At 36.6% G+C, this 27,225-nt stretch overlaps 1 protein-coding gene across 1 annotated transcript in view; it reads right to left on the reverse strand.

Annotated features, from left to right (window-relative positions):
* ARHGAP44 (Rho GTPase activating protein 44) overlaps window positions 1-27,225 on the reverse strand; it is a 130,599-nt gene that overhangs the window by 22,685 nt on the left and 80,689 nt on the right. The window contains exons 8-19 of the mRNA XM_029284005.1: window positions 14,933-14,972; window positions 11,625-11,729; window positions 11,280-11,356; window positions 10,386-10,497; window positions 9,061-9,137; window positions 7,504-7,621; window positions 6,506-6,574; window positions 6,292-6,373; window positions 4,932-5,059; window positions 4,580-4,691; window positions 3,486-3,567; window positions 3,085-3,165 (exon numbers count right to left, since the gene is read on the reverse strand). Coding sequence (XP_029139838.1) covers window positions 3,085-3,165; window positions 3,486-3,567; window positions 4,580-4,691; window positions 4,932-5,059; window positions 6,292-6,373; window positions 6,506-6,574; window positions 7,504-7,621; window positions 9,061-9,137; window positions 10,386-10,497; window positions 11,280-11,356; window positions 11,625-11,729; window positions 14,933-14,972 — 1,083 coding nt within the window. The remainder of the gene's footprint in view (window positions 1-3,084; window positions 3,166-3,485; window positions 3,568-4,579; window positions 4,692-4,931; window positions 5,060-6,291; window positions 6,374-6,505; window positions 6,575-7,503; window positions 7,622-9,060; window positions 9,138-10,385; window positions 10,498-11,279; window positions 11,357-11,624; window positions 11,730-14,932; window positions 14,973-27,225) is intronic.

Genomic DNA, 27,225 nt, shown 5'->3' on the forward strand with positions numbered 1-27,225 from the left:
TTTTGTCAGCTGCTGCAGAGTTTGAAGGTTTTTTTTTTCTATTAAAGATTTTAATTCATCTAACTTTCTCTTGGCATCAGATGGCAGTTTGAAAATAGATATAATTGTGTGGGCAGTAAGCAAACAGTTGTTTGAAACCAGGGACAAATCTGCACTACTTCCTAGCAGGTTGTCGGTTGCGTCAGTTATTTCACACTCAGATCCAGATTCTTCTCCTTCACTTCTCTCTGCCATAGTTACGACACTGGATGTAATGGGTTGAGAGAATGATGTTGGGAGATAGGAGGAACAGCCTCAGCGTAGAGAGTGGCCTGATATGAGAGAGTCCAAAGAAGGAATGGAGGTGGTGAAAGCAGAAGGGAGCCTCCCTAGTTATTTGGAAAGTAAAGGCAAGGGAGAGGGAAAGTGCTTTTAGAGTTACAAGATACAGTTTGTGTAACTTTACAGTAAAGGTAATAGTATTCATGATTTTGGTGTCCTGTCTGGACTACCTTGAAGGGCTGAGGTTGGATGATAGTAACTTATCAGTTTCCCAATCTAATAAGATATAACTTTTATTAACTATGGGTACAAGGGACAAAGGGGATTCAGTTGTCCTCCATATTCAAAAATTCAGCGGCTTGTGAGTTGTTTTCTCAAGTGTTGTGTTTCTTCTGCAACTTCTATACTTGGCCTTTGTAATATTGTTGTTCTTATGCTTGTCAATTACTTTGTTCCTGATTTTGCTTCTTATATCATTTAGACTCAATATTGAGTTTTGAAGTTTAGGTACCTCCAATCCACAGAATGTTAACTGAGTAAATAAAATGAAGATGAAAAAAATAAAATAAATATAAAATAAAATTGAATACATAACTGATTATGTCAATTATTGGAAATTGGGAAGTCATGAAGGGTTCACCTAGTATTCTGCTTAATAAAATATTCGTCTTCTGTTTGAAGAAAAAACGAATGATGCTTCTTATCCTCTGGGAACCATGATAGAAATAGGGATACCTTCTTTCACAAATAAAAGCTAGTATTGGAATTGATGAAATTGATGAAATAATAGCATCTTGGTATATTGGTCCATTACCTTTTGAAAAAAAAAATGGTTGAACCTCAAAATCAAGAGAATGTGCGGCCTAACCATTCACTGTATAATTGGAGACATTTTGAAGGAGAGCTAGAGAAATGGTCTCCAACCTGAGTTGGAGATTTTAAACTGAAAATGTATAATGATCAAATTCAGAGACACAAACACAATGGGATGGTTAAAATGGATTCCAAGGTTTAATGATATTGGACAAAATCTGAGTCCTCCAGAAAATCTGGATCTATTTGATTAAGAGAACAAATGCTATATTAGGTCAAGGGCTATATTAGGCTGGAAATTTGCTTCAAAGAAGCATTTTGGAAGAGTGAAGAGTCTTAAGGATCTTTGCAAATGATGTCTGTTACATGATTACTCAAATACATGATTAATTGGCAGAATGTGAGAAGACGATGGAGTAGAAAACAATACATGTAATTGTCCTTGACTGTATCTTGAATCGTTCATGGGAGACTTCCTCAATGTGACTATTGAGCTGAACATCCTGGTGGCCTTAGAGAATTCAACTGAATCCATTGTCCATTCAATCAACTGATCACTTGAAAAGATGAGGGAACCACCATGAAAAATATATGGTGTGGTGGAAAAAACTATAATACTTTTGGAGTTTGCTGGTCTTAATGTGACTCATAGAAAAAAAAGAATTGTGTGCGTCCATTTAGTAAAAACACTGTGTTGCTTACAAGTGTCTAGTCACTAGTGAATAACTTTAGGTGGTCAAAAAATACACTTAATGCATGCCTAAGAATGAAAGTTTGCTGGCATTTGCAGAACAGTCTCTTATAGCCATATGGCCGAACATCTGCAGAGCAAGAATGAGGTGTCCTGATGAACAGCTCTAAAGAACTGTGAAGAAGAGTTGAGATGATTAAAGAAACTAAGAAAAAAGAACACTGATAAAACAGAAGGATGATCAGTTCCAGGCTGGATGTGCTAATTGTGTGATAGCTGAAAACAAGACTGACGGATTCAGTGGAAGACACATGTGGGCAATAAGGCTCCTACCAAACCATTCTGCAAAATCTACAAGATTCAAAATGGGATTTGGCATAGGCATATAATCCTGGGTGTGAATCACAGATCACAATGAAGAAATCTAACAATGACAAATGAATACAGCTACTTGTGGGTGCCAATTGACATATAGATATCATTTAGTACAAGGAATGATATGTTGTGCACCTTTAGTATTTGTGTACGATCCAAAGAGAATGCATTGATCATAATTTTTGCCACTTTCATGATGGCACTCCTCATGTTATGGAACACCTTGCCTTTCAAAAGGCTGTTAAAGTCACCTTGTTTCACCAAGCTTTTGGTAGGACCTGGGCTGCCACTAGAACTTTTCTTAGAATCCACTCTATGGATTCTATTTGTTTAGTTTTTATGATTTCATACTATGAAGTGCTGAGCCCTTAGAAATAGGGCAATATTTGAATACGTGTAGAAATAAACGTTAACCAAGCTGTTAAATCACAAGGCCTGTCAAACAAATGAATAGAATACAAGTGAAAAGAATACAGAAAAGAGATTTGAGGCACAGCAACTTTCACAACCATTGCAAGCTTCTCTCTGAGAAGTTGAACAGGTTAAAAAGTTTAGTAGATATATATTCTTGTATATTGGTTTTTGAGCAATGTTTGATTGCTTTTCTGGTCTGGAAAAAGTAATTCTGCTAAGATGCTAGTAAAATGGGAAGTGTGTGGAATGAATGAATGAATGAATGAATGAATGAATGAATGAATAAATAAATAAATAAATAAATAAATAAATAGGGATAGCAGATATAATAAAGTTCTGCAAACTTCTGGATTGGCTATGTTGACCTCTTCAGTGTTCTTTCTTCTTTGACTCTAGTCCAAAGAAGAAAGAACACTGAAGAGGTCAACATAGCCAGTATCATACTGTAAAGGGATTGTCTTTTGGGGTATTTACCTCCATGACTAGTACAATCAACACAAAACCATATTCTTCAGATTGTTTACACTTGCCTTAGATTATTGTAGCTGGCCTTAGGCAATTTCTCAAGGGCATTCCATAGTGCTTGCAATCTCTTGTCTTGGTCCTGAATGCTAAAAGAAAGAATAACTGAGATTAATTCAATAGCAAGCTAGTTGAGAGGGTAGCAAATAAATCTAATAAATAAATAAAACTGCAAAATAAATAGTAAAATAACAAACAAAATACATCAGGGTCATTCTGATAAAACAAAAAAAGTAGAATTTCAGGCTGTTTCCCCTGCATCTCTCTTTCACAAAGATCAATATAATTTATTCCCAAATAAAACTCTGCAGGGTTGCCATTTTATTTATATTCTAATTTGACAGCAAGAGGCAAAACTTTGGAAAGCAGAGAAACCTGACTTTATGAAAAAAAAAATTCAGGAACTCACTTAGAGGCTTGGATCCATTCTTCATAAAGTTCAAAGGTCATGAGGGGTTCTGGCAACTCTCGAAGATAGGACTTCAGTGCCCCTGTAGAAGATACACAAAAACACAGAAAGAACTTTTTCTTGTTTCAAATGTCTTATCTTTTTCTTATCCTTCCTTTGGCCTTGTGCTATACTGGCAGACAAGAGTAAAATTTTATAAATTGCTCAGAGATTGATGTACTACGGAGTGGTATATAAGTCTAAGTGCTGTTGCTATTGCTATTAACAGGCTTAAGAGCATACCATTAAATAAATAGAATTCAAAAGAGGGAAAATGTTTTAAAGTCTTTGAATCAATCACATCATTTTCAATAGAAATACGTTTTTGGATGGATTATGAGAATAGATACAAGTAATCATCGACTTACAACCATTTGTTTAGTCACCATTACAATGCCACCGAAAGTGACTTACAACCAGTTCTTGCACTTACGACCATTGCAGCATTCCCAGTCACATGATCAAAGTTTGAGTGCTTGACAACCAGCATGAATTTACAATGGTTGCAGCATGTGATTCCATTTGTGATCTTCCCAGCCGGCTTCTGACAAGCAAAGTTAATGGGGAAGTTGGATTCGTTTGACTGGATGATTTACTTAACCATGCAGTGTTTTGCTTAACAACCATGCCAAAATACAGTAGGTTGTAAAATCAGCCACAACTCACTTACCAACCAACTTGCTTAGCAGCCAACATTTTGATCTCAGTTGTGGTTGTTGAGGACCACTGTAATATTCTGCTCTAATATTATAACTAGCAAATACTGACATACCCCACACGAATGCAGGTATATAAAAAATTAAGGCGTTTGTTCTGTAACAATGGAATGTATGGGTAGATAGGAGAGAGCAAGAGCTACCATAAAGTAGTTCAAAATCTATCTTGGAATTGTTGAAATTAGCATACATTGAGCAAGTCAGCCACTTCTCCGTATCATAAACTGGCCATCAGCATTTGTCCTTGGTTTGCATTTCCCACTGGAAGTGCCTTCTATGGTCCAAATTCTTGTCATTCATTATGAAGACCATCTGATAGGCTAAAGAGTGATACCCTACCTGCAATGGCATGGGGGTCTGCTGAATATTCCTGAACATCCACAACACAGCAGTCTAACGCTGCCTTAAGCTTCTTTAATTTGGAAGCAGAGGGGGCCACTCGGAACAGACCCTGCAAACCAAAGAGAAGCAAAATAAAATCTGATGAGGTGCCATGACATACACTTGGGGCCATATAGTACGGGTTCTCTGAAAACAAGAGAATGAATGCTTTCTCTAACCCCTACCCAGATGTTTCGTTTGTTTATGCAACTGATCTACCACTCAAAGCCCAGTGGATTCTAGGCGGTTTACAGAATCTCTAGCTATAAAATTGAACCTCAAAAAAAGCAAGCAAGCAATCTGTACAGACCTCCTCCTGCATGCCACATTCAAGAAGCATAGTGACACAGGCCTCAATAGGGAAGGCAATCTCCCGGCCACTGACAGCGAGATGTTCCTCTAAGGGCTTCCCAAAGGAGGGCTTTTCAATCCAAGCTTCTGCAAAAGGCAGTTCAAAAAAAAAAAAGATATAATCAAAACAGAACAGGTTCACTACACTTGAGCTACTCAAGTCACTCTTCCTTCCTCCGTAGCTCCTAACAGCTGCATACAGAAGGATGAGAAAATCCGTCACTATTCTTTGTGTTTCATTTATGTGGCAGACGAAGAGGAAGTGAAATTTTTCTGCAGACCTATTTAGGTCTAGATTCAGGTTCCTCAGAATTTATTTATATACTAGCTGTACCCAGCCACGCGTTGCTGTGGCTCAGTCTGGTAAAAGCGTGTGTTGCTTTTACGTCCAACAGATGGTGCTGTTTTTCAAAAAAAGCATGTTTTTACCTGTCACAGGTGTGACATCTATATAATACAGGTATATAAAAACACGCGCGTATTCGAATGCAACATTGTGTCAAAATCTCAAAGCAATCGGTGAAGAACTTTCGGAGATTTAAGATTTTGAACAAACGAACATTTACATTTTTATTTATATAGATTTATACATATTTACATTGTGGAGTCTTTGATGCTCTCTGAGCTTGGTTGTTTTCTTGCAGATGTTTCATTACCAAACTTAGTAAAATCAGCAGGGCTAGAAGGGTTTGCTCTCATTTTAAATACTAGTGGTTTGCCATGTCATTTATGGCCATTGTAACATCCTTGTGTCACATGATTGCCATTTGGGCACTTCACGACCAGTGGATGTTTATATATCCCAATGTCATGTGATTGGCAGTTTTGGACAAACAAGTCAATGGAAAAGCTGGCAGATCAAATCACAGATTGTGGTTATGTGATGTCTTGCTTAATGACCAATGGTAATTCGCTTAACAATCACAGCAAAAGTGTGATTCAAAGTCTGTCACGGTCATGTGATGTCTCCCTTAATGTCTGTGTTGCTTAGTGGTCCATGGTCGTTAGACTTAAGACTATCTGTAGATCCCACTGAGTCCTTGCATTTTAGAAGAAGGTGGTGGTAATCAGTCTCAAATGGTAATATATCATTTTGGGGTATTCTGACAGCATGGTGTTATTAACTGGATGTGATTATTATTCACTATCTAACTTGGTAAATAAACCAACAATAGCGGAGTGGAAGTTTATGGATTTTATGCTTAACAGAGAACTGAATCATCCTGAGAAGAAAGACAGGCGTCACGTTGCCTGAACAAATAATCGACAATGTGTCTCGTATACAGCGGCAACGGTAACCTGAGAAGCACCATACTTACCCTGCTGTGCTTTGATTTGAGGCAACACATTCTGCAAAAGTGCTAATGACTTTCTGTGGTATTCTGCTTGCACTTCTATTAACTGGGAGAAAAATAAAATGGGATGTAGGCTGTGAGAATACACAATCTATAAGGCACCACAGAATTACAAAGAGGAGGGGAAGGAAGCCAAAGAGGGACAAAGATGCAAAAAGCCAGGCTTTCTGGTACTTACAGTTTGAAAATAGTTTGCATAGTCTATCTCTTTGGCCACAAAATTGTACATGTCAGCTGAGAGCTGATCCTGCAGGAAGCACAAAAAAGAAAAGAAAAGAAAGAAAGCACTGATTCTAACTCAAACTCAGAACCACACCTGAAGTGTTGCTCGATGCTTCCTTATTTTTTACAGAAAGTTTAAAATATGTCCCAAGAAGCAGAGGAATGCTTACTGTATTGCAATTTACAGTGCTGATATTCCTTTTAATAATCTCTTTGAGACAAATCAACAAATATACAATAATACCATTTCCTGATTTTTTTTATTTAAACTTTTTTATTTTCCCCAACTCTCCCCCATACACATACCGTGATATTTATCACGTGTTAACATACATCCTTTTTACATTCTTATATATAAGATACTTTTAATAAAATGAAATAAATACATACATATTTCTTTTGGTGTTGCTCGCCCATTTCCCCTTTCACCGTATCCACACTCCTTCTTCTCTACCTTCTTTCTCCCTTTCTTCTCTTTCTTCCCTACTTCTTCCTCTCCTCTCCTCTTTCCTTCACCACTCCCCTCCCCTTTCTCCCCACTTCTCCTCTTCTCCTCCAACCTTCCTACTTCCTTCCCCCCTCCTTTACTCTCTTCTCTCTCTCCTCTCCTTTCCCTCTTCAGATACAATTCAGGGGTAATGTCCGAGCAACTCCCCTCTCTAAATTTTCCTATCTGTATTATATATAATAAGATTTATTTTCTATTATGTTAATACTTCTATTTATCTAACCTTCTCGGTATATACTTCTATAAATATTTATACGACCTCCAGTTATTCAATACTGTGTCACCTGGGTCTCCCTCCTTATCTCCTTATTTCCTGATTATGTGCCATCCCAAATACCAGATTTACATGTATAATAAAAAATGAATTTGCAGCTACTTTCTAGCCACCTCCTGGAAGTCAGTTGACTAGAATGAAAAAAAAGAGGAGAAGAGGGGAGGGGAGATACCCTGCAAATCTCCACTCTGTTTGCTGCCTCCTCCATCTCTTCCCTGAGAGCATCCGCTTTGGCACCCGAAGGCTGCAAGTTGCTTGACAAACCTGAAGACTTGGCTGACTGTTGCCATCTGTAGGAGAGAGAAGAACAAAGATGCAGGCTGCTCAGTGGGACACTGGACCTATCTTAGTACTGTTCCTTCCTGTCTTACCAGAACAATATACGATCATGTCCCATGGAAGGAAGCACACTCCCTCTTTCCCTCTCCCATAAGCACAAGCTAATTTTAAGAGTGAAGGCACTTTTGTTAGCATGAACTGATGCCAACATTTTCAAGTGCTTATCCCTCAGAGGTTGGTTTTTTTTTTCCTCCACAGAAATGTTAGCTCAGTGCCTCAGTGACTTCAAATTTCTCAAATTTTTGAAGACAATATCAAAGCTCTTTCAGAAGAGGGCAAAAATAGCTGATTTTTGAGGAATACCAAGAAAGAAAAAGCAATGTGTATGTCTTCAGGCACATAGTCACTCTCTAGCTTGACTAAGGGCACAGTAATACTAGAAGGATTTCGTTTTATTATTTACACCAGTGAACATCTCAGCCATGGATTCTACAACTAGAAGGTGTGAAAGAGAGCAATGCTTTTGGCCTAATCAGAGCAAGTGTTCTGACTAATAAAGTACAATGAAGCAATCATATCTATGTCGGTGCAAATCTGAACATTACTTTTTCCCTGAACAGTAAAGACTGAAAATCTATGACAGAGTATTGCAAGGAAAATGAAAATCCTCCTGTTCTCTTTTCTTTGGAACTTTGAAAAAAATCTTTGGGGATTAGAATAGCATAGATAATGGAATTGTATAGATCACTATTTAGTTGATCCGGATGGTGATTACAGAATTCCACTGTCTTTGCTATTCTAAGAATAGGGATTGATTACTGGAGATCACTTAGTGACTCTAGCTCTCTAGGTGGAAAGAGATGCCTTATTCAAGTTACCTTCATCCCACCCATGTAGAGCCCATATTGCTCCACTTGGATGTTCTGGAAATCCGTGAAAGCTTGATTATTTTCCCAAGCTTTGGGTAGGATAGTAATAAGACCCTGTAACATTCTGTTTTATTTTATTCTTTTTCTGGATGTATATCTCTTTGTTCTTTCATTGTATTGTTCCAGCTTTTTTATAATGTAAAAAAATTCTGTGTCCAGAATCACTGTGAGTTGAATGCTTTTTAATCTATGCAAATAATTCAATCTTTGAGGAAGCTTTCCCCCCATTTTTTAAAATTATAAGGCCAGCACTAACAGATTTTCCCCTGTGCCACAATGGCCACTGCTGACCCAAACTGAAGGCTGATGGAGAGAGCACACATTTGTACAATCCTGATGTATAAATGACAGGAGACAGGTCAGTCTAGCATAAAACTCCATCTGGGATGGGTTTTCTTTTTCAATACTGAAAGCTGCCTTAAGGAAACTTGTTTAAAAACTAGTCCAGCAATAAAAACAGATATATGAAGCAAACAAAGACTTGGCATTGCAAAGACAACTGAGAATTTTTTTTATCTTACCTTGTTTTGGATGAATCCATGTCCAGGACTAATTTTGCTAAGTGCTTCCTCTGTTTTTGAATATTTGGGATTTCTACCTGAAGTATTTTTTTAATTGAAAAAAAAAGAAGGTTATATAGGGAATATATATATATAAAGAATAAGACTGCATTGCAAATTCTACGTACTGAACTTATATGACATTATAGTAAATTTGCAGGTCTAGCATTACAGCCAATGCCAGAACCATGGACAGCTCCTATTCCATAAGAATACTCACATGGCCAGCAAGAGAACTTGCCACCATTGCCTTCAGAATAGCCACCGGTGTTTAAGGAACAGAGCTGGAAAGAAAAGAAGCCTCCACCTAGAACAGCTTTACAACCTGGTATTTTCCACATGTGTGGCATTTTGATCATCATAAAGCACAGCCAGGTGGCCATGTATTCTGAAAAGTCTCAGAACCTCTTTGGCCCATAATATCATAAGAGCACAAGGAAAGATGGTGTGGGGGCACAGAAGAGAGGAAATAGCTCTGCAATTCCTGTCCCATAGTACCAGTCGCAGAGAAAAAATTAATAGAATTTCACATGCATATATATATATGAATGAAAGCAAGCTGGACTACAGGTAGTTCCCATGGCCACCTAATTACTGTTTGCAAGCTTCACAGCCAGCTTTTGACAGGCAACGTAAATGGAGAAGCCAGCAGGAAGTCACAAGTTGCAGTTTAATGATCATCGGTGATTGAAACAGAATCATAGATTAGAACATGTAAGTCTGGCGCAGGCATCTGATGTTTCACTTAATGACCATGTTGCTTAGCAATTGAGTTGCCTGTCTCAATTGTGGTTGTTAAGTGAAGACTACCAGTACTTGTTTGTGTTGTCTGCAGGATAAACCTGGGAGCAATTAAACCAGATGGTATCTCCATAAATAAACTGAAAACAAACTGTGAGGACTCTCTCTGCTTAGTTCCTCTGTGAAGAACCTTGCAGATGATATAAGCCCTAAACAGGTGCTCACAGTGATAAACACGGCTCATTTAGTACTTGAACACCAGGATAGGATCAGATGCATTTTTCCTACTTGGTTGTGAATTTGACTTCTTAAAGAGACTACCTTGTTAGTTCCCTTAATTCATCTTGTTGATAGGATACGACTTCTCTTCACTCCAGCATCCAAACTATAAGAGGCCAGAAGCCAAAGGCCAGACGTTTTTGACCACAAGCGGATCCTGAAATCCCTCCTGTTCTCAGATCTGCTAGAGATCCATTCACATTTATACCAAACCATTCCCTAAAGGACCCCGGGCAGAGATTCACTTTGAAGTAAGCAACTCTTACCTCTGCCAACACAAACAGTGGCTCTATCACATCCCTTTCAACTTGCAACTCAAAGTGGATGAGCTCTTGCGCTAGCTTGTCCTCTGCTTCTCCACATAATTTCAGCATCTTCCTGCAAGGAGAACAGGCAGATCTCAAGAGGAAAAGCAAGCAACGGATTAAGAGAGCAATTGATTCAAGAGATGTTCCTCAGAGGCAGGGCAGGGCAGATGTCTAACATTAATGTTGCTTAGAGTCACCTAAACCACGAGATGGGCAGCAAATAAATTTGCTAAATAAAAAACATACTAACAAATAAAGATTGTGCCATTCTTTAGACTCAAGGTTGCAGAGCAAGGAGGCTTCTATGGCTTGTCACATTCGTGATTTTACTACACATTTTCCACCGAAAAGTCACTTTCAGTGATAAATAAATAATCAGTAAAAATCGTGGGTGGTAAGAAATGGCTACATGCTGTTCCACCTTCCTGCTCTGATTTATCCCTCGATTTATCTGACTTGAGGTTGCATGCTGGAGATCGATCATAATGGATTGTAAAGTTCTAAGCTAAAGAGGTCTGTAGGAAAAAGCGGTGGCTTATTTACAATTAGTTGAAGCAATTTAAATGGGGGGGGGGGAAGGGTAAAATATTTATTACAAACACTGTATTTGTGGCTTTAATTTTTTTTCCTGTATGTGATGATTAGTACTTGTGAGCTGCCTTCCCCTTTATGAGGAAAAGCTGGAAATGAGACTCATAAAATTAATCACTCCAGCCTTACCACAAGCACTCAACGTATTTTCAAATGAACCAATTCCCCAAATGGGGAAACTTTATTGTGACTGAAACGCCTTCCTTGATTCTCCCCTCCCAAAGTGGTAGCTGTTCCATAGACACTGGACTGGGATCTTACCCAAGCAGGGAGTCATCTCCTAGGATAGCAGAACCTTCCATCAAGCACTGAGCAAGTGACGTCAAAGGCAATTTCTTCTGCAACAAAAGCAACTGTTTTATGATTTTTTTTTTAAAAAAAGAACCAATGACATCCCAGCCTTTTCATCTCTTTCAGAAAATAACTCTACTTCCACATAACCAGTATTCTGAATCGTTCACTTCCCACCATATTCTTTTAGAATTCATACACATACGAAAGTGGAAAACCCCTTGAAGGGGGTATTTGCATCTTAATTCCACGGCCTTCTCTTTTCAAAGTTAAAGAGCCCTATTCCCTGATACAGGGAATATCAGGGTCTCTCACCGAGCGCTTATCAGAATCCGATCCCTGCTGCCCCTGAAGACATGCCGTCAGCTTCTTGTGCGTGCTGTGGGAGACCTGCTTCACCAGCTCCAACCGCTTCTCCACCTGTGGACGGACATCTTACATATCACTTCAGAAAAATGCATCCTCATCTCCCAGCATGCAACTCTCCTCAAAGCAAATCCTCTTCCTCAAGATAAACTGCTCCTCAAAGTAAATTCAAGCTACGCACGGCCAACCTGACAGACGTTTTCATAACTCAGTTACAATTTGCTTTCTGAAACAGCCTTTTTTTATTAACATGGTGAACTATGCAAAATGTGTGAACGTATCTCATTGCTCCTTAACACAAGTATATCTTTCATGCCTAGACCTAATATTAGGCCATAACATGGTTTGTGTGAGTGGGCACATCCAGACTTTAAAGGAGTTAAGCAGAATTAGTTGTTTGCTGATTACAACAGACAAGTAAAAGTAGGCATTTTTCAGCTTATTCTTTCTCAGTTGCTGTAAATGGGCCAACCCCCTAATTAGCCTATAGAGGTACAAGGGAAGATTATTTTTTTTAAAAGGAAAATCCTCACAAGACCAGTATCACCAAACAAGCAGTGACTACCATGCTTATCTTCCATATTGATTTATTGATAAAACCAAGATTCATACATGAAAACAACTGTGATTTTGCATGAATTGCAGCACTTAGCATGAATAGCACATTAGTTTTTTTCTATCCCAATAATATATAAACTAGTGCGGTTAGTAAACTAATTCAACAGGAAACAAGAAGCCAATTATTTTAGCATTCATTTTAATTAAATGTCTTAAAATAGAATTTAAATCTTGTTAGCTTGAATAAATTTGTATTACATTTAACTACTTCTTATTGTTTGTTTTGTCTTTTCCTGCCCCAATAATAGTTTCTCTCTCAATGAACAGAGTCATAAAAGGTAAACTATAGAATGATTTATGAGCACTAAAGGACAATAGATAAATCCTGGAGTGAAGTGAATGTCATTTGGGGTTAATGAAAGCTGTAATCAGGACTAGACTTTGGAAAACCAAGAATGTTAAGGTTATTTTTCATTTTACATTTTGTACTCAAACATAAATATCAGTACAACTGATGTACCTTTTGTCAAGCATGATGGAAAATCTAACATAAGTATCATTCAAAGGGATGAAGCCACTTGGTATATGTGAACTTCATATTTTCAGGTATCTTATTGAATTATATTTCTAAAATAAGAGTCAGTGCTTTATATCTTGAGTAGACTGTGCACTAAAAACAAATCAATCTAAACTCTAATTGGAGCAACAATGATTTTTCAGGTCCCTTGGTGAATTATCTAAAAAAGTTTGGTTTGACAGAAATGACATACTGTGACAGCTTTATTGTATTTTCTTTCATCAGATAACTAATGGAGATGGAAAGAACTAAAATGGGCATTTGCTAATGGTTATCTTCAGGGACCATCTACCCAGCTAACAAGATTAAGCAGCATTATACTCAATCATCATTCATTAAAACAACAAGAATTGTATTAACTTAAGGTTGGTAAAAGAGAACATTATGGGAAAAGGAGGAAATCAAGTAAAGTTATTATGTGGATTATAGATTATAGAAATCAACTGTTAGTGAATGTTTCTTAAATGTAAAACCAGACAATACACTGTTTACCAAATATTAAGGTGATTATGTTAAAAAATTAATAAAACATATTTTTTAAAAAAAAGATTAAGCAGCATTGCGATGCTTCAGACCCCATTCACTAAGCAGTATTACCTGATTGAACGTCCCCTCTGGAATACCCCCACTCATGGTGGGATTCAGCCAGTTTGCACCAATTCAGCAGAACCGGAAGCTAATTTTTTGTTGCCCAGGCCCAGAATGGACTTCCGGAAGTGGCATCCACACAGAGAACCGGTTGTTCACATATTTGAATCCCACCACTGGTTCCCATATGGGCCATGTTCAAAAGAATTCTAAAAACCTGTATGTGGATCCTGCATGTTAGATTACCTTTTAATGGCTGCTTTTCCTCTGCCATTTGGGTTGTTTGTTTTTGTTTTAATTGTATTGCATGGTTGATTTTGCTGTATACTGTCTAAATTTGTTGTAATATATAAAATGGCTGTATACCTTTCATAAATGAATGAACAAACAAATAAATAAATCTGAAATACGATTATTATGTCTTAGTACCCAAGTGATCAGTGAGTCAGGCAGGTGTACTCTTAAAAGTATTTGACAGGGCAGAGGGCCAGTGCATTGAAACATGAGCAGTTTTTTGGGGGAAAGGTAGTTTAGATAATGCAAACTTAAAAATTAGACTTATGTTAACCATACAACCCATTAAATAAAAATCAGGTTAGTTATATATCCTCATGTTGTTCTTATGACCATCTGTTTTACATTTAGAATCTCTGAATAAGAACATAAGACCTAGGCAGTACATACACAAGCAGCTATCACGATGGCAGGAGTCAGAGACAAAAATATAATGGACTTGATTGCATTTTGTTCTGTGTGACCCAGCCTACACATGAATGGACTAGTATCTGGAAGGGACTGTTTTTTGAAGTAGCTTTTCCTAAAACAATGTCCCTCAAAAGCTTTGGACAAGAATACCTATAATCTGAGCCAGCATGGCTATTAGCCAAGTTGGTTGGAGCTGATGGAAGATCAATTTCAAAACTTTTGGAGACTACCATACTTGGAAAGGCAGCTCTAGAGATTAGTCTAGGCTCAGTCTAATCCTAATCCTAATCCTAATCCTAATCTAATCTATGTTATGTTTTCATATAATTTCCCAACAATTGAATCTAATTGATCCCAACACAGAAACCATTATCTTGATTAGGGACATATTTCAGACATCTCTTCTATAAACAGAGTATCACAGAATTCAGCAACATATTCAGTGAGTCTGCTTTGGAGTTAACTTTATCTTCAAGAAAATTAGTCTTTCTTGAAAATAGCATTCACTAGAAAGATAATAACGTGTCAAAAAGCTATTTGCATTTAGCAGAAAGGTTTTTTTTTAAAAAAATTAAAAACGTATATTTTAATATTTCCTACTTATTCACTTTCTAACTGAAATAGCGTTCAAATACATAACAATAGAGTCTTTAAAAAAATATTATTAGAGACCTTACCCTAAAACATCAACTTTATTCCTGATACCTTTGTCATTCTTGGTCCCAGTAACGTCTGTTTGGAAGACTGTTTTTTATATCGTATATGGCAATATTTCAATATCAAACAATGGCAAGCATAAGGTATCAGGAAAAAAACCCCAGTATAGTACCTGCAAAAGATCTTCATTCAGAACTTCTGTTTTCTCAGCCCTAAAACAGAAAGAAAGCATAGTAATTCAAGATGACACAATGAATAGTTTTGTCACAATATAAAAGTGAAATTTTTAACTTAGAAACCTGGACAAGGCCAAAGAAGAGCACAGCCTTCAAGGAGGATTGGAACACAAAATAGGAGAAATCCATCACCATCCTATTGCTTGGTGACGCCACTAGTAACTTATGACTAAGGCTAACTTCAACCTACTGTATATGATCCCTATAGCAAGTGAGACATAACACTTACCTTTATTTTTCTTAACCTTCACAAAATTGTACATTAGTTGAAATGGACTCTGGGTTCTGCAAACCATGAGATCTTCAATCTTATGACAGAATTCAAGTGATAGGTCCTTATTTTCTTAAAGACTTCTACAATAACAGTTCTATGAATTTCCCTTAATATTTAGAAATTCTAACTAGTAGGAAGTTTTTCCCTAATATTCATATGGAATAATTTGTGTAATTCCCACAGATCATCATAGTTTTATCCCACTGGAGCTGGGCTTCATCTTTCTGTAGACAACTCTCAGACCTTCCTCTTCACACTTCTTTTCCCAAGCTTCAACACATTCAGCACTTCCAATCATATGTTAAAGTACCTAGATTTTCAGACTCTCCATCCTTATTCTGATCATCTTCTATAAATGTATATCCTAGAGTCAGTGGTGGGATTCAAATATGTGAACAACCAGTTCTCTGTGTGGATGCCGCTTCCAGAAGTCCATTCTGGGCCTGGTCAACAAAAAATTAGTACTGGTTCTGCCAAAGTGGTGCGAACCAGCTGAATCCCACCACTGCCTATTTTAAACTATTGTTTTTGTTTCTATAAAAATAAGACTACTAATTAATTTTTTATCTTTTGCTTGAATAAAAATAACTATTGGATGGATTGAATCAACAATCCCTAATTTACTCCACCAATCTGTCTTCTAATGTAGCTAGGCAAAAGTCCTTGAATGATTCCAAAGTGAAGAACTGTTGCCAGATTTAAAAATTCTCAATATATTTACCTCTGTACATTTCTAGATATCATGGTTAATAGTCACTGATATCTATTGTTCCATAATTATATTCAAAATACTTATATCTAAGCCAACACAACTATTTTTGGTAGAAAATCTTTACATTAATTTATGTGGGCAAATGTTTGGATAAATTGGATTCTGGTGAAAGAAACTATATTTATGTATTGATTTTAAAATCTTTAAGTTGTCTCTCCAACGTTTAACTTTTCTCATAGAAAAAGTCCTAAATATATGCATCTTTCAGTGTGCAAACATTAATAAAATAATCTATTACTCTATCCACCTTCTCTAGTTCATGCTTTTCCATTCTCCAGCTTAGTACCTTGATGTGTTGGAACCACAATCCATTGAAAAAAAGCTAATGCACCCATACTTGATCAATCTAAGTTAAATAATAAAATCATCACTGCAAGTCAAGGTAGGTTTAGGTAATTTAAATATTCTTTTTCTTGTCTGTAGACTGTTGATGTTTGAAATAGTTCCTTTCTAATATCTTTTTAGTAATAATAAATAAAACACCTCATTTATTCTTTATTTCTAGATCACCGATTATAATTTCTCAAAAGAGATCTTCCTTCTCAAGGAAGGAATTACAACAAATTAAGCTTTATAGTTAACTGAAAAATCTGAAGACTTCATACTTTTGCTTGACTAAAGATCCATTACCCGACTGAAAGCTTTCTAAACACCTTATGGCAATTCTATCTCTAACAGCTGGGATGAGTAGGCATACTTTCTTCAAATAGAAGTGTTATATATTGATGTTTGCCAAATTCAAAAGTACTTTTTATCTCCTTCTCTCCCACCACCAAAAACCATTGGTTGTTAGCTACCATTATTCCAGGGAGGAAGCCAATTTTAACTATTTAAAAAAAATAGAACCAACTGAAAAATAGGCTTAAATATGAAAAATATCTAAAACATTAAGTCCTACATGAAAAGTGTGCAAAATGAATTGGAAAGATTTAATGAATTAGAAAGTTTCTGGATTATTGAATTCCACCAGCATCTCTTGTTTCAGTATAAGGTAGAAACTGACTACCATGGTGACTACTGAAGCATATAATCAATATACCAATGTAGTCATTAAAAAAGTAATGGACTCATATTTATGACCATGTTTCCAGATTTTTAAAAATGTAGCTTTATGAGACATAAACACTATACACTATTGTATTTTAAAAGCACAATGCTTACATAATCTACTTTCTTGATAAAAAAGATCATGCTCTTAAAAGAACTGAGTGAAGGATATTTCAAGGAATTTATCTTTTTTCAAAGGAAAAACTGAGTTACATTAAAAGAGTGGTTTTTTTTAAAGAATTCTAAACTGTAAAGGTACACAAGGAAAAAAATACACCAGAACATTATGATTCATCTGATAAATTTCTTCATGTAATCTGTATGAGCATATGGAAAAAATGATATGAAAATAGAACCAAGTGTTCTTTCCATTTATTAATTTAGACAGATTTCTATCCCTCCACAATCAGAAACTCTTGGTGACTTATACTGTATATAATTATAAAAAGACGAGTTAAAATATCCATTGCAACATGCAAGCCAAACAACCTTCATAGATAACAATAAAAACTATAGACAAAACCATAAAAGTGAAAACAAGAAAAATGAAAATAAAGATGGCCTGATAAAATCAGAAGAGGGCTCTCTGAAACAATATCTTATTCAACAACTTCTGAAACGTCAGCAAAAAAAGGGCTAGCTTGATTTCCATGGGGTAGGCTGTTCCACAGTTCATTATTGCCACAGTAAACCAGTGCCACCTTCATGCCAGACTCCCAAACCCCCTAAAATTGTGGGCTGTTTAACAGTTTCTTCCTAAGCAATCTAATTTGTTCTGATAAAGGCTTTATAGGTCACAGCCAGCACTTTAAATTGAAAACCAACCAGCAACAAGTGTTATAGGTTCCAAATGTTACATGGGCCATTGCATGTACATGGGCCATTGCATTTTGAACCAATTCTAGCTTCTGAGCAGCGAACAGAAGTACAACTTCCAATATGACACCTTACAATAGTTTAAAAGTTGATGATGAGGCCTTGACTTACTGCGGCCAGCTCCTGCTGCCCACAACTAGCATCTTACACAACTAGCATCTTAGCTAAAGCTGGACATAGACTCACCTGGTGATAATTTCAACCTGCCATCCCAGGAAGAGTCATGAATCCAGAAGGATATCCAAATTGTGAATCTGTTCCCTGATCTATAGTGCTTATTTGTCAAACAATATTCTGGTGGTGACAAAGAATTCTGATGTATCAATTTTGACTTATTAAGACTTATTAAGAGTTATCTTTGGTCTGTTCTCTCCTACTCAGATCCTGACAACTTCCAGATACCACATGACAATGTAGAGTTGACTTTCATCATCCTATTAAACCCCAAACCATAAAAAACGTATTTCAGTGACTTCATGGAGATATCAAGAAGTAGGGGACCAATTCCTGAGCATCCTATATATCAAGAGAAACCAGCCAACATCTCCTCCCCTCTCCTATACTGGAATGATCCACTGAAGACTGCATAGAACCATTGCAGAACAATGTCTCTTATCTGAACCCTGCAGTTGGTCCAATAGGATAACCAGGTGGGTGCACTTCTCTCATCCATGAACAGTCATCTGTGGTCAGCCAAAGTGAAGGCTGGTTTCTTAGGGCATTTCTCCATCAAACCTATCTCCCTGCAGTCAATCCTTCCCTGTCTTCATTCTTATTTAATTTTTTATTAGAACCTATCAACTATCTTTTAATCTTATTTTTTGTAGTCTTCGACAAGCATATTCATTTTTACAAAGGCTCAAAGAAACACAGAGACTATTCTTTTCTTCAGTGTTACAGATGAAGGACAGGGCTCATTTCTATCCATAAACAATGAAGGAGTAGTAATGGGGAAAGGAAGGTAGATGGGTGGGGCCCAACACATGGATTCTCATTGAAGATACAGGTAGTCCTCAACTTACGACCACAACTGAGCACAGAATTTATGTTGTTAAGTGAGAAATTTGTTAAGTGAGTTTTGTCCCATTTTATGACTTTTCTTGCCACATTTTTTAACTGAATCACTGCAGTTGTTAAATTAGGAACATGGTTGTTAAATTAATCTGGTTTCCCCATCGACTTTCCTTATCAGAAGGTCTCAAAAGATGGTCACATGACCCTGGGACACTGCAACAGTCATAAATATGAACCAGTTGTCAAGCATCTTCATGTGATCATGAGGATGCTGCAATGGTCATAAGTGTGAAAAATGGTCATAAGTCACTTTTTTTCAGTGCCACTGTAACTTTGAACGGTCACTAAATGAATTGTTGTAAGTCGAGGACTACCTGTACTCTAATGAAGATATTCACCCAAGGCCAATGATGGTGAATGCCTCTAGTTGGTACAAACTATCTTCAGTGGTACTGCTGTGGTTGTGATTCCTCCAGGATTGTATTTTGTTTTGCAGTTGGACAAGTTCTATTATGTTTTCAACACTATATATTTATTTATTCAATAAATTTATCTGCTGCCCAATTCCCAGTGACTAGACAGTTTACACATTGTTAAAAACATTTAAAAATAAAAAAATACTATTTTGCACAGATCTCTCTCCCCATGCAGTCATATCCTGTACTTCACACAGAAAAATATCGTGTTCTATAAATGGGCAGCAGAAAAGAGGCAGCCTATGATTCCCAAAGGAAACAACTCAATTCTACAGCTTGCACTGCTGGTAAACATCATAAATTAAATGAAGAGGTTCAGAGATTAACTGGCACACTACCTGAAGTTACAATCTAGGTCAGTTCTTGCTTGAACTTACTCTTTAGTTTTAACTAATGTCTACAATATTTGTAAGGTGAAGCTGTTTCCCCCCCCAAGATTTATGTATGGTTACATAATTGAAATATGTTTCTGCTAAGCTGTAATTGTTATTACAATAGGAAAAGAAAATAGCCACTACATCCCAATAGAAACAATTCACTCCAAAGAATTCACTGCCAGGACACAATGCTTCCTGGGTTTGTATACAAATGCAATTTGTATACAAATGCATCATGAGAAATAGTATATCTATGTATATTTAGGTGAGAGAGCAATTCCGGTTATTATTCAACTTTATATTCAAAATCCATTCATGTGTGAAAAGTTGGCAGAGGAATCCATATCTGATCCATAGCTTTGTATATGCAGAAATGGATCTATGCCCCAAGAGATTTCAGAATTTTCTAGTGCAATGTAGTTTTAAAAAAATCAGATTAAAGTAGAAATCGAATAATAGACAGGAAATTACGTAGAAATGAAATGGAACAAAATTAGACGTGTCCATTCCTATCACATTGTTAAGACTCCTAACAGAAAAGTTCTACAACATATACTATTTCTCATGATGCATTTGTATACAAATTTTAGAAATTTTTCACTATAGTCTTTAAGTTACAATAATCAAATCAAATATGAATTGGGTCAAAATGTAAGCTTCCGTATGCCATCTCTGGGCTAAACAAGAACAATCCCACTTTACTTCTCATCCCAAAACATTTATTTCAACTTTTACAAGATGCACTGGAGGAAAATAAAAGTCCAGTTTATGCATATAGCTTCTGACTGGAAACCATGCATAGGGAAGTTGCTGGCAGACACTGAGGCTGGCAAGCCTCCCTAATACAACTGCTTATGTAAAAAGAGTTGATTATATTGAATTTGGATGTCTGCAGCTTCTCAAACTAGGCAGCTGCTTTCACAATCTCAGACATATTCATGCTTTGCTTTGCTGTGATTTTTGTGCTTGCTTAACAAACCAACACAATTAGCATTCCAGTAATGCCCGTGCAGATGGAGGTTATAATGCTGTATGACAACACTGCCACCCTCTAATAAACCTAAAAATGCTTTAATGCCAGGAAAGAAAATTACATACTAATTTCCCTGATGTGTAGTAAAAGCAGAAGGAGGCTTTGAAAAGAAATCTGCCACATACCTAGAATTGAGGAGAGGTTTAAAAAAATAGATGATTCCAGGATATTTGGGCAAAGAATATCCCTTTATTCTTTTCCATCACAAATCTGTGTGTGGTTATTATCTTAGTAGTGATGAAATTTCATATACAAGAAGCATTTTTGCAAACATTTTCAGGGAGTAATTTCTACAGGCAACATAATACTTATCTAAAGCAAGGTATCATATTGAAAACATCAAATGTATTTTAGTTTCTGATTTCAAATTTTCTTATCAGCAAAATTTCAGAACAAAATGTTGCAAGATTTAGGCGTAATGTTCTTTGGTTGCTATAGAATTATAGGTTAAATGCCCTTCTCCAACCTGAGAATGTAAGAATATCAGAAAAGCCCTTTTGGATCAAGACATTTAGTCTAGCATTTAGTATTACACAAAGATTAAAATGGATAGAACTGGGAAGCTCATATGGACTGTACCGTGACAGCTCCCCTTTTCTTTCACTTCGTAGCAACAAATATTTAAGGCATGCCACTTATGATTGAGGAGATAATATCAGCCATCAATATGACTAGTTTGATTCTGAGTCTCTCACGTTCACTTTTAAAATCATCCAAATTATCAGAATTTACCAGAATTATTGGCAGCAAATTCCACAATTTATTTTTTTCTCTATGCTGAATCTCCATGTATTTGGTCCTAATGGATAACCTTGAGATCTAACATTGTAAAAGAGGAAGAATAATGAATATTGTCCCAATGCATGACTGAGCATCTGATGCATAGATCACTCTAAATAGTGTTCAACAAGTACCTGGAAGAGCATCTCCTGAGTCACTGTAAAGACATCTCTAGTGGATAAAATTGCCCAGGTTTGTTGGGCAATTATGGGGTGTTACAGGGATTGACACCCTACTGCTCTTATTTAACATCTATATGAAGTATTTCAATTAAATCATCCATCAATATCCCCTGTTAATAAGTACTTGATTTTCAGTTATATATTTCAACTTTGAGTTGAATAGAAGATCTGACTGACTGTTTTGTTCCAGTGATTAGTGTCAGTCACCCAAGAAAACTAGACAGGAATCAGGACAAGAACTAATTCTACTTTATTGTAAGGCTACATTAACAGAATCTTGCAAGTTTAAAAGTGCAAATTTCCCACATTCTCTTTTTACTGTCTGATAAGTTAAGGTGGATTTTTTTGTAAGTTTCTTTCTCTGCCCTTTTATCTGCTCATTCCCTAGATAGCATTTCTTCTCTTCATCTTCCAATGTCATTCTTACATCCTACTACAATTAGAGACTACAAATGTCTCTGTGAGAATGATCATGCTTTGACTTAATTCCGACAAGATGCAATAACTTTGGAAATAGAAACTCTCCCATTTCAGAGATATTGAATATTTAGCTTGGGGCAATGCTTCACTGTGCAGAGCTAGTGTGTATATATTGGGGGGGGGAGAGGGGAATCTTTTTGGACTCAATTCCTGCTTGAGTAACTAGGCCTGGACATTTCTTTATACAGATTCCTCTTGTATGCCAGATATGGTCTTTTTCAGATGAGGAAGTTTTTCTCACTGTTACTCATGTTTTGATCTCCTCCCATTTGGATCACTGTAATGAACATGGGCTAATCTTGCCAAATATTCATAGGAAACAAGAAACATTTTGTTTGCTGACAATGTTGAAGAGTTGGTTTTTACTTAGACCCTATATTCTACTAAACTGACGTTAATGATAAAAAAAGAAAAAAGAAAAGAGAGAAAGAAAACAAGAAAAGTAAAGGCAGATTCCCTGTGGCATCTAAACAGAAAGTCAAGTCTCTCCAGCTATCCTCTCTACCATGGATTCTGCAGGAGCTGAAAGGAGATATTCTTGGTACAAACCTAATATTTGCCATCACATGTGGCAGCTTTTCCCATATAGTATTCCTCTGATACACTGAATTACTTGAGGGACCATCTCACGCCACTGGGATTGGCCTGTACTACTCATGCCGGCAGAGGAGACATGTTGCGGGTCCCATCAACCCAATTATTCCAGCTGGTGTGGTCCTGGAGGAGGGCCTTCTTTGCTGTTGCTCCTGCCCTCTGGAACATCTTGCCCCCCCGATGTGAGGTTAGCCCCAACCCTCCTATCCTTTCATAAGGATTTAAAGATGTGGCTGTGCCAGTTGGCTTGGGGCCCCAGTGGGGAACAGTGCAAAGGAGGTAATTGAGTAATAACAGATCCCACCTCCCCCTTGCCTTCCCCATGTGCCCTTGGTTTTAATGTATTTTTATGTTTTAACTGTATATGTAACTGTAAGCCACCCAGAGTTATCCTATGCCAAGATGGGTGGCCAATAAATGTAATAATTAAAATAAAATTTAAAAAATAAAATAAAATAAAATTACACCTAACATAATTCTCAGCAGCATGACAAACAAGCAATATTGACTGATTAGCAGTACTAATATTTAAGTGAACAACATAGTGATTTTAAAATTATTATTTAACTATTTCTGTTTTTATTTGTAATGAATACATACACAGACACACATATAGCAATGTTGTAGTCAAAAATGTTTTCCAGGTGATTATAATATGTTCTTGGCATCTTCTCTCCTCTCAGCAGTATAGCTTGACTCATTCTGGGCAATGCTTACATAATTATGATCATATCAAAGCAAGAGGAAATTGATTCTGGTTTACTATAATAATTCTGACTCTTTATGGTTACAGTCACCATCGAATGATTTCACAACCTAACCCTGGAAAGGCAATGATCCAGATTGTGTCAAAAAGATGGCCTAATCTAGGCCAATTAAAAGCACTTAGATCCATCATCGGGACATTGAACTATCCAGATCTGATGGATTCCTTCAAACTGCAAGGGAAATGAAGCCCCATGAAGAATTTACTGTCTACTGCTTGCTTTGCTAGTCAGAGTCTTGAAATAGAAATAGAATTTCTGAGTCCTCCAGCATACTCCAAAAGTTATGCAGTATTGCCACATTAATTAATCTCCCCATTCTTTATTAAAATATTCTTATCTTAAATTCCATCTATAGAAGATGACCAGGCTGACCCTGAGGGAGAGGTCAAATGCATTATCAGTCACAAATCCCTGTACACCCACAAGAGATCTAGGTCCTGCCCGCCTTGAATTCCTTAACTCCTGCTAATTTCCTTAGACTGTTAGTAGTTCAGATTCTTGTACAGAGCTTAAGCTTGCAATAAATTATTATACTCATTTGAACTGCCTAAATCTCCTGATTTCCCTGGCACTTGACATAATCCCTCCAGTTCTAAATCAATTTGTATTTTTTTAAAACAATCTTGCATCAAAATTACTACAATGACATCTTAGTTTAATGGACCCTCATTTAATGGACTTCTTATCCAAGAGAATAAATCTCTGTTTGAGCTTCGTTCCCAAACAACATAATATTTGATTCTCAAACCAGTATGAATAAGGATAATTGACATAATTTGTATCAATTTAAATCAAAATTTGTAAAACATCAATAATGTAATGTGTATTTAACATTCAGACATAATGGACATTTTAATGAACAGACTTAATGGACCTTTTCCTGGAAAAGGTCAATTGAATTAAGGTTTACTGTTTGCATTTCATATGTACTTTTATTGCACACATTCTCCTTAAGCAAATTTTCTCCTCCATTCCTTTCCTTGACTCAGATGAGAATTATTGGAAGATAGTTAAGTAATCAAGATATTATTTCACACAAACTTTCACATTTCTCCCCTTGAATAATTTGTGTCATCTACAAATGGTCCAAGAGAAGAAATTTGAGTCCTGCTGTACCCAGTGGCCCTAACTTTTTTTAGGCAAGTCAACTTCAGAAAGGAAGTACGTAACAGAATAAGTGGAACATAGTGGTTCCAATTCCTTTTTAGACAGCATTGATTTTTCCATGACATAAGAACTATTAGACATAAACTTATTCTTATGACTGCTATCATTGTGATCAGAAGAAAAGTCAACAAATCTCAGGGCATGACTGAGAATGTTAGTGGCATTCTAGAAGAGTTCCTTGCTGTCATGAAGGACATGAAGCTTTGAATCAAGGGAACCTCAACACAGATAGTTGATCTCCCATCTCAATGGTCTAGGGCTAAATATTTTCGATAACAATAAATTCAATTATCAGGCAATGAAAAAGTAGTATCTTATAGTATCTCTAAACTACTATGCAATGCCAGACATTAGATACAATCAGAGTTGGAAGATCTATTAAATAGGAAACTTGGAGGAAGGAAGACTAAAGTGAGATATGCAAGTTCTTAAAAATAGTATACATGATGCTCAACAAATGAAAAAAAACCAGGCCTCTTCACTTTCTGCCTTTGCTTTTTCTCTAATTCTCAATGACATATACATAATATTGATGCTTTGTTAAAAAACTTTTTAAATGTACTGCAAGCTTTACAAATACATAAGTACATTTAGAAATATGCCCTTCTGCACACACACTCAAACACACAAAAGACAAAACACATCTTGGCAGGATAGACAAGCTGACATCGGGACCATTCTTCCTAGTTTGTCTTCTGAAAAATGGTTGCATTGTGGGATGTTCACAATCAACATAGTTAAAAAAAACTGGTGAATATATAGTTATATTGAGAAGAGATTAACAGTACAAAAGCAAGTCATAAAGGAACCAAGTGTTTGTTTAGCTTTATTAAAAGCAAACACCTAGAAGATGCAGGGCTGCACATATTCAATTAACATACCAGTACTGTTGGAAGAAGTGTAAAGAAACAAGCAGATGGTTGAGGAAAAACAAATATTTAAGAGCATGTTATAAAGCCTGGTTAGCTGCACTACCTGCAGTTCAGACCAAAGTCCCATCTAGTCTATTATTCCACTTACTACAGCAACTAATCACAAGCCTCCTGCAAAGTCCACTTGGAAGAAACTAACCATAACTCGTTCCTGATGCTGAAAGTTACACTCTGGGAAGACTAACACAATCTGATGTCTGCCAGGTGTGTAAGAACAACTTCTAAAATAGAAGCCAACATGGCCAAACTTGGAGATTTGCAATCTCAATACATCTGGAAGCAAAATCCTAGAATCTTATTAAAAAACCAAGCAAGATTTGGCCCACCCAAGTTACCTTAATAACACTGAAGAACAAAGCCAACATCAGAACGGAGACATAAGAGTGAAGCTTCTAAGCTTATTGTACATCTGTCAAGAACAAATTAAAATGACATATTTTAGTACCACTTTCATATTTCATATATGCAACATGCCTTCTCCATTCCTGCAACGCTCACTGAGTAATTTTTGCAAGAGGACTTGGTTAGCGCACAGCATTTACCACTTCATTCCCAGTTGAATAACCCATTTGTACTTGTGACAAAATGCTATAAAGGGAGGAAGTGCTGCCCTTCAATCAAAAGTAAGTTATATTCTCACTTCGGGGAAAACAATTTTCTGTGAGTTCCACACAAACTCCAACTTTTTAGATAATGGGGCAAAAAGGTTTATCACTCAAATGCTTGCTTTGTTTAGGCAGAGAAGGCTCATGATTGGAAAGTCAACTACCTTTTGAGGCATGATCTCCTCAATGTTGTAATAATGGTAGTGTAGGCATATATATATTTTTAACAAAATGAAAAAAGAATAACAAAACATTTGAAATAAGAACAGCCTTGAGCACTGGAAAATCAAAGAGTAAAAAAACTGCAGCTGCTGCACAGCTCTTTTCCTTTCCTAAATGATAGCTTGTGATAGCTTTTCCTCCTTGGTCTGATTAGCAATAATGCATTTGGAGGGATGCCTAGTTTCACACCAACTCCCCTATATGCTTGGGCCATCCACGGAGGCCTGCCTCTGGCCATTTCCATTAGTAGATAGGGAAGGAGCAATTGGAAAAATGGCTTTCTGGCTTATTTCCCTGGTCTCTGAGATACTCTTCCAAAAGAAGCTTGCTTGGCATGTAATTCTGAGAACATGTAAAGTTCTTCTCAAACCAGACCATTTCTGACTGCTTGAAATTTTTTTGATGTAGTAGGTTGTGGAATCTCTTTATTGCTTTAGTTGTATATCCAGGTATGGCTCTCACGTGCCTGGAGATACTGATATTGGTGTCTGCTAAGCTACCTGCTCCTTTCACTTTAAAATGTTTAATTAAAAAACCCTAAGAAGCTATTATACAGCTAACTAAAGTGTAAATCTTCAAAATTACTTATACTTGAAGGGATAGCATTGAATTCATGTGGATCTGTATGTTT

The sequence above is a fragment of the Protobothrops mucrosquamatus genome, unplaced genomic scaffold (assembly GCF_001527695.2).
Source record: "Protobothrops mucrosquamatus isolate PMUCROS unplaced genomic scaffold, P.Mucros_1.0 scaffold325, whole genome shotgun sequence".
NCBI lineage: Eukaryota > Metazoa > Chordata > Lepidosauria > Squamata > Viperidae > Protobothrops > Protobothrops mucrosquamatus.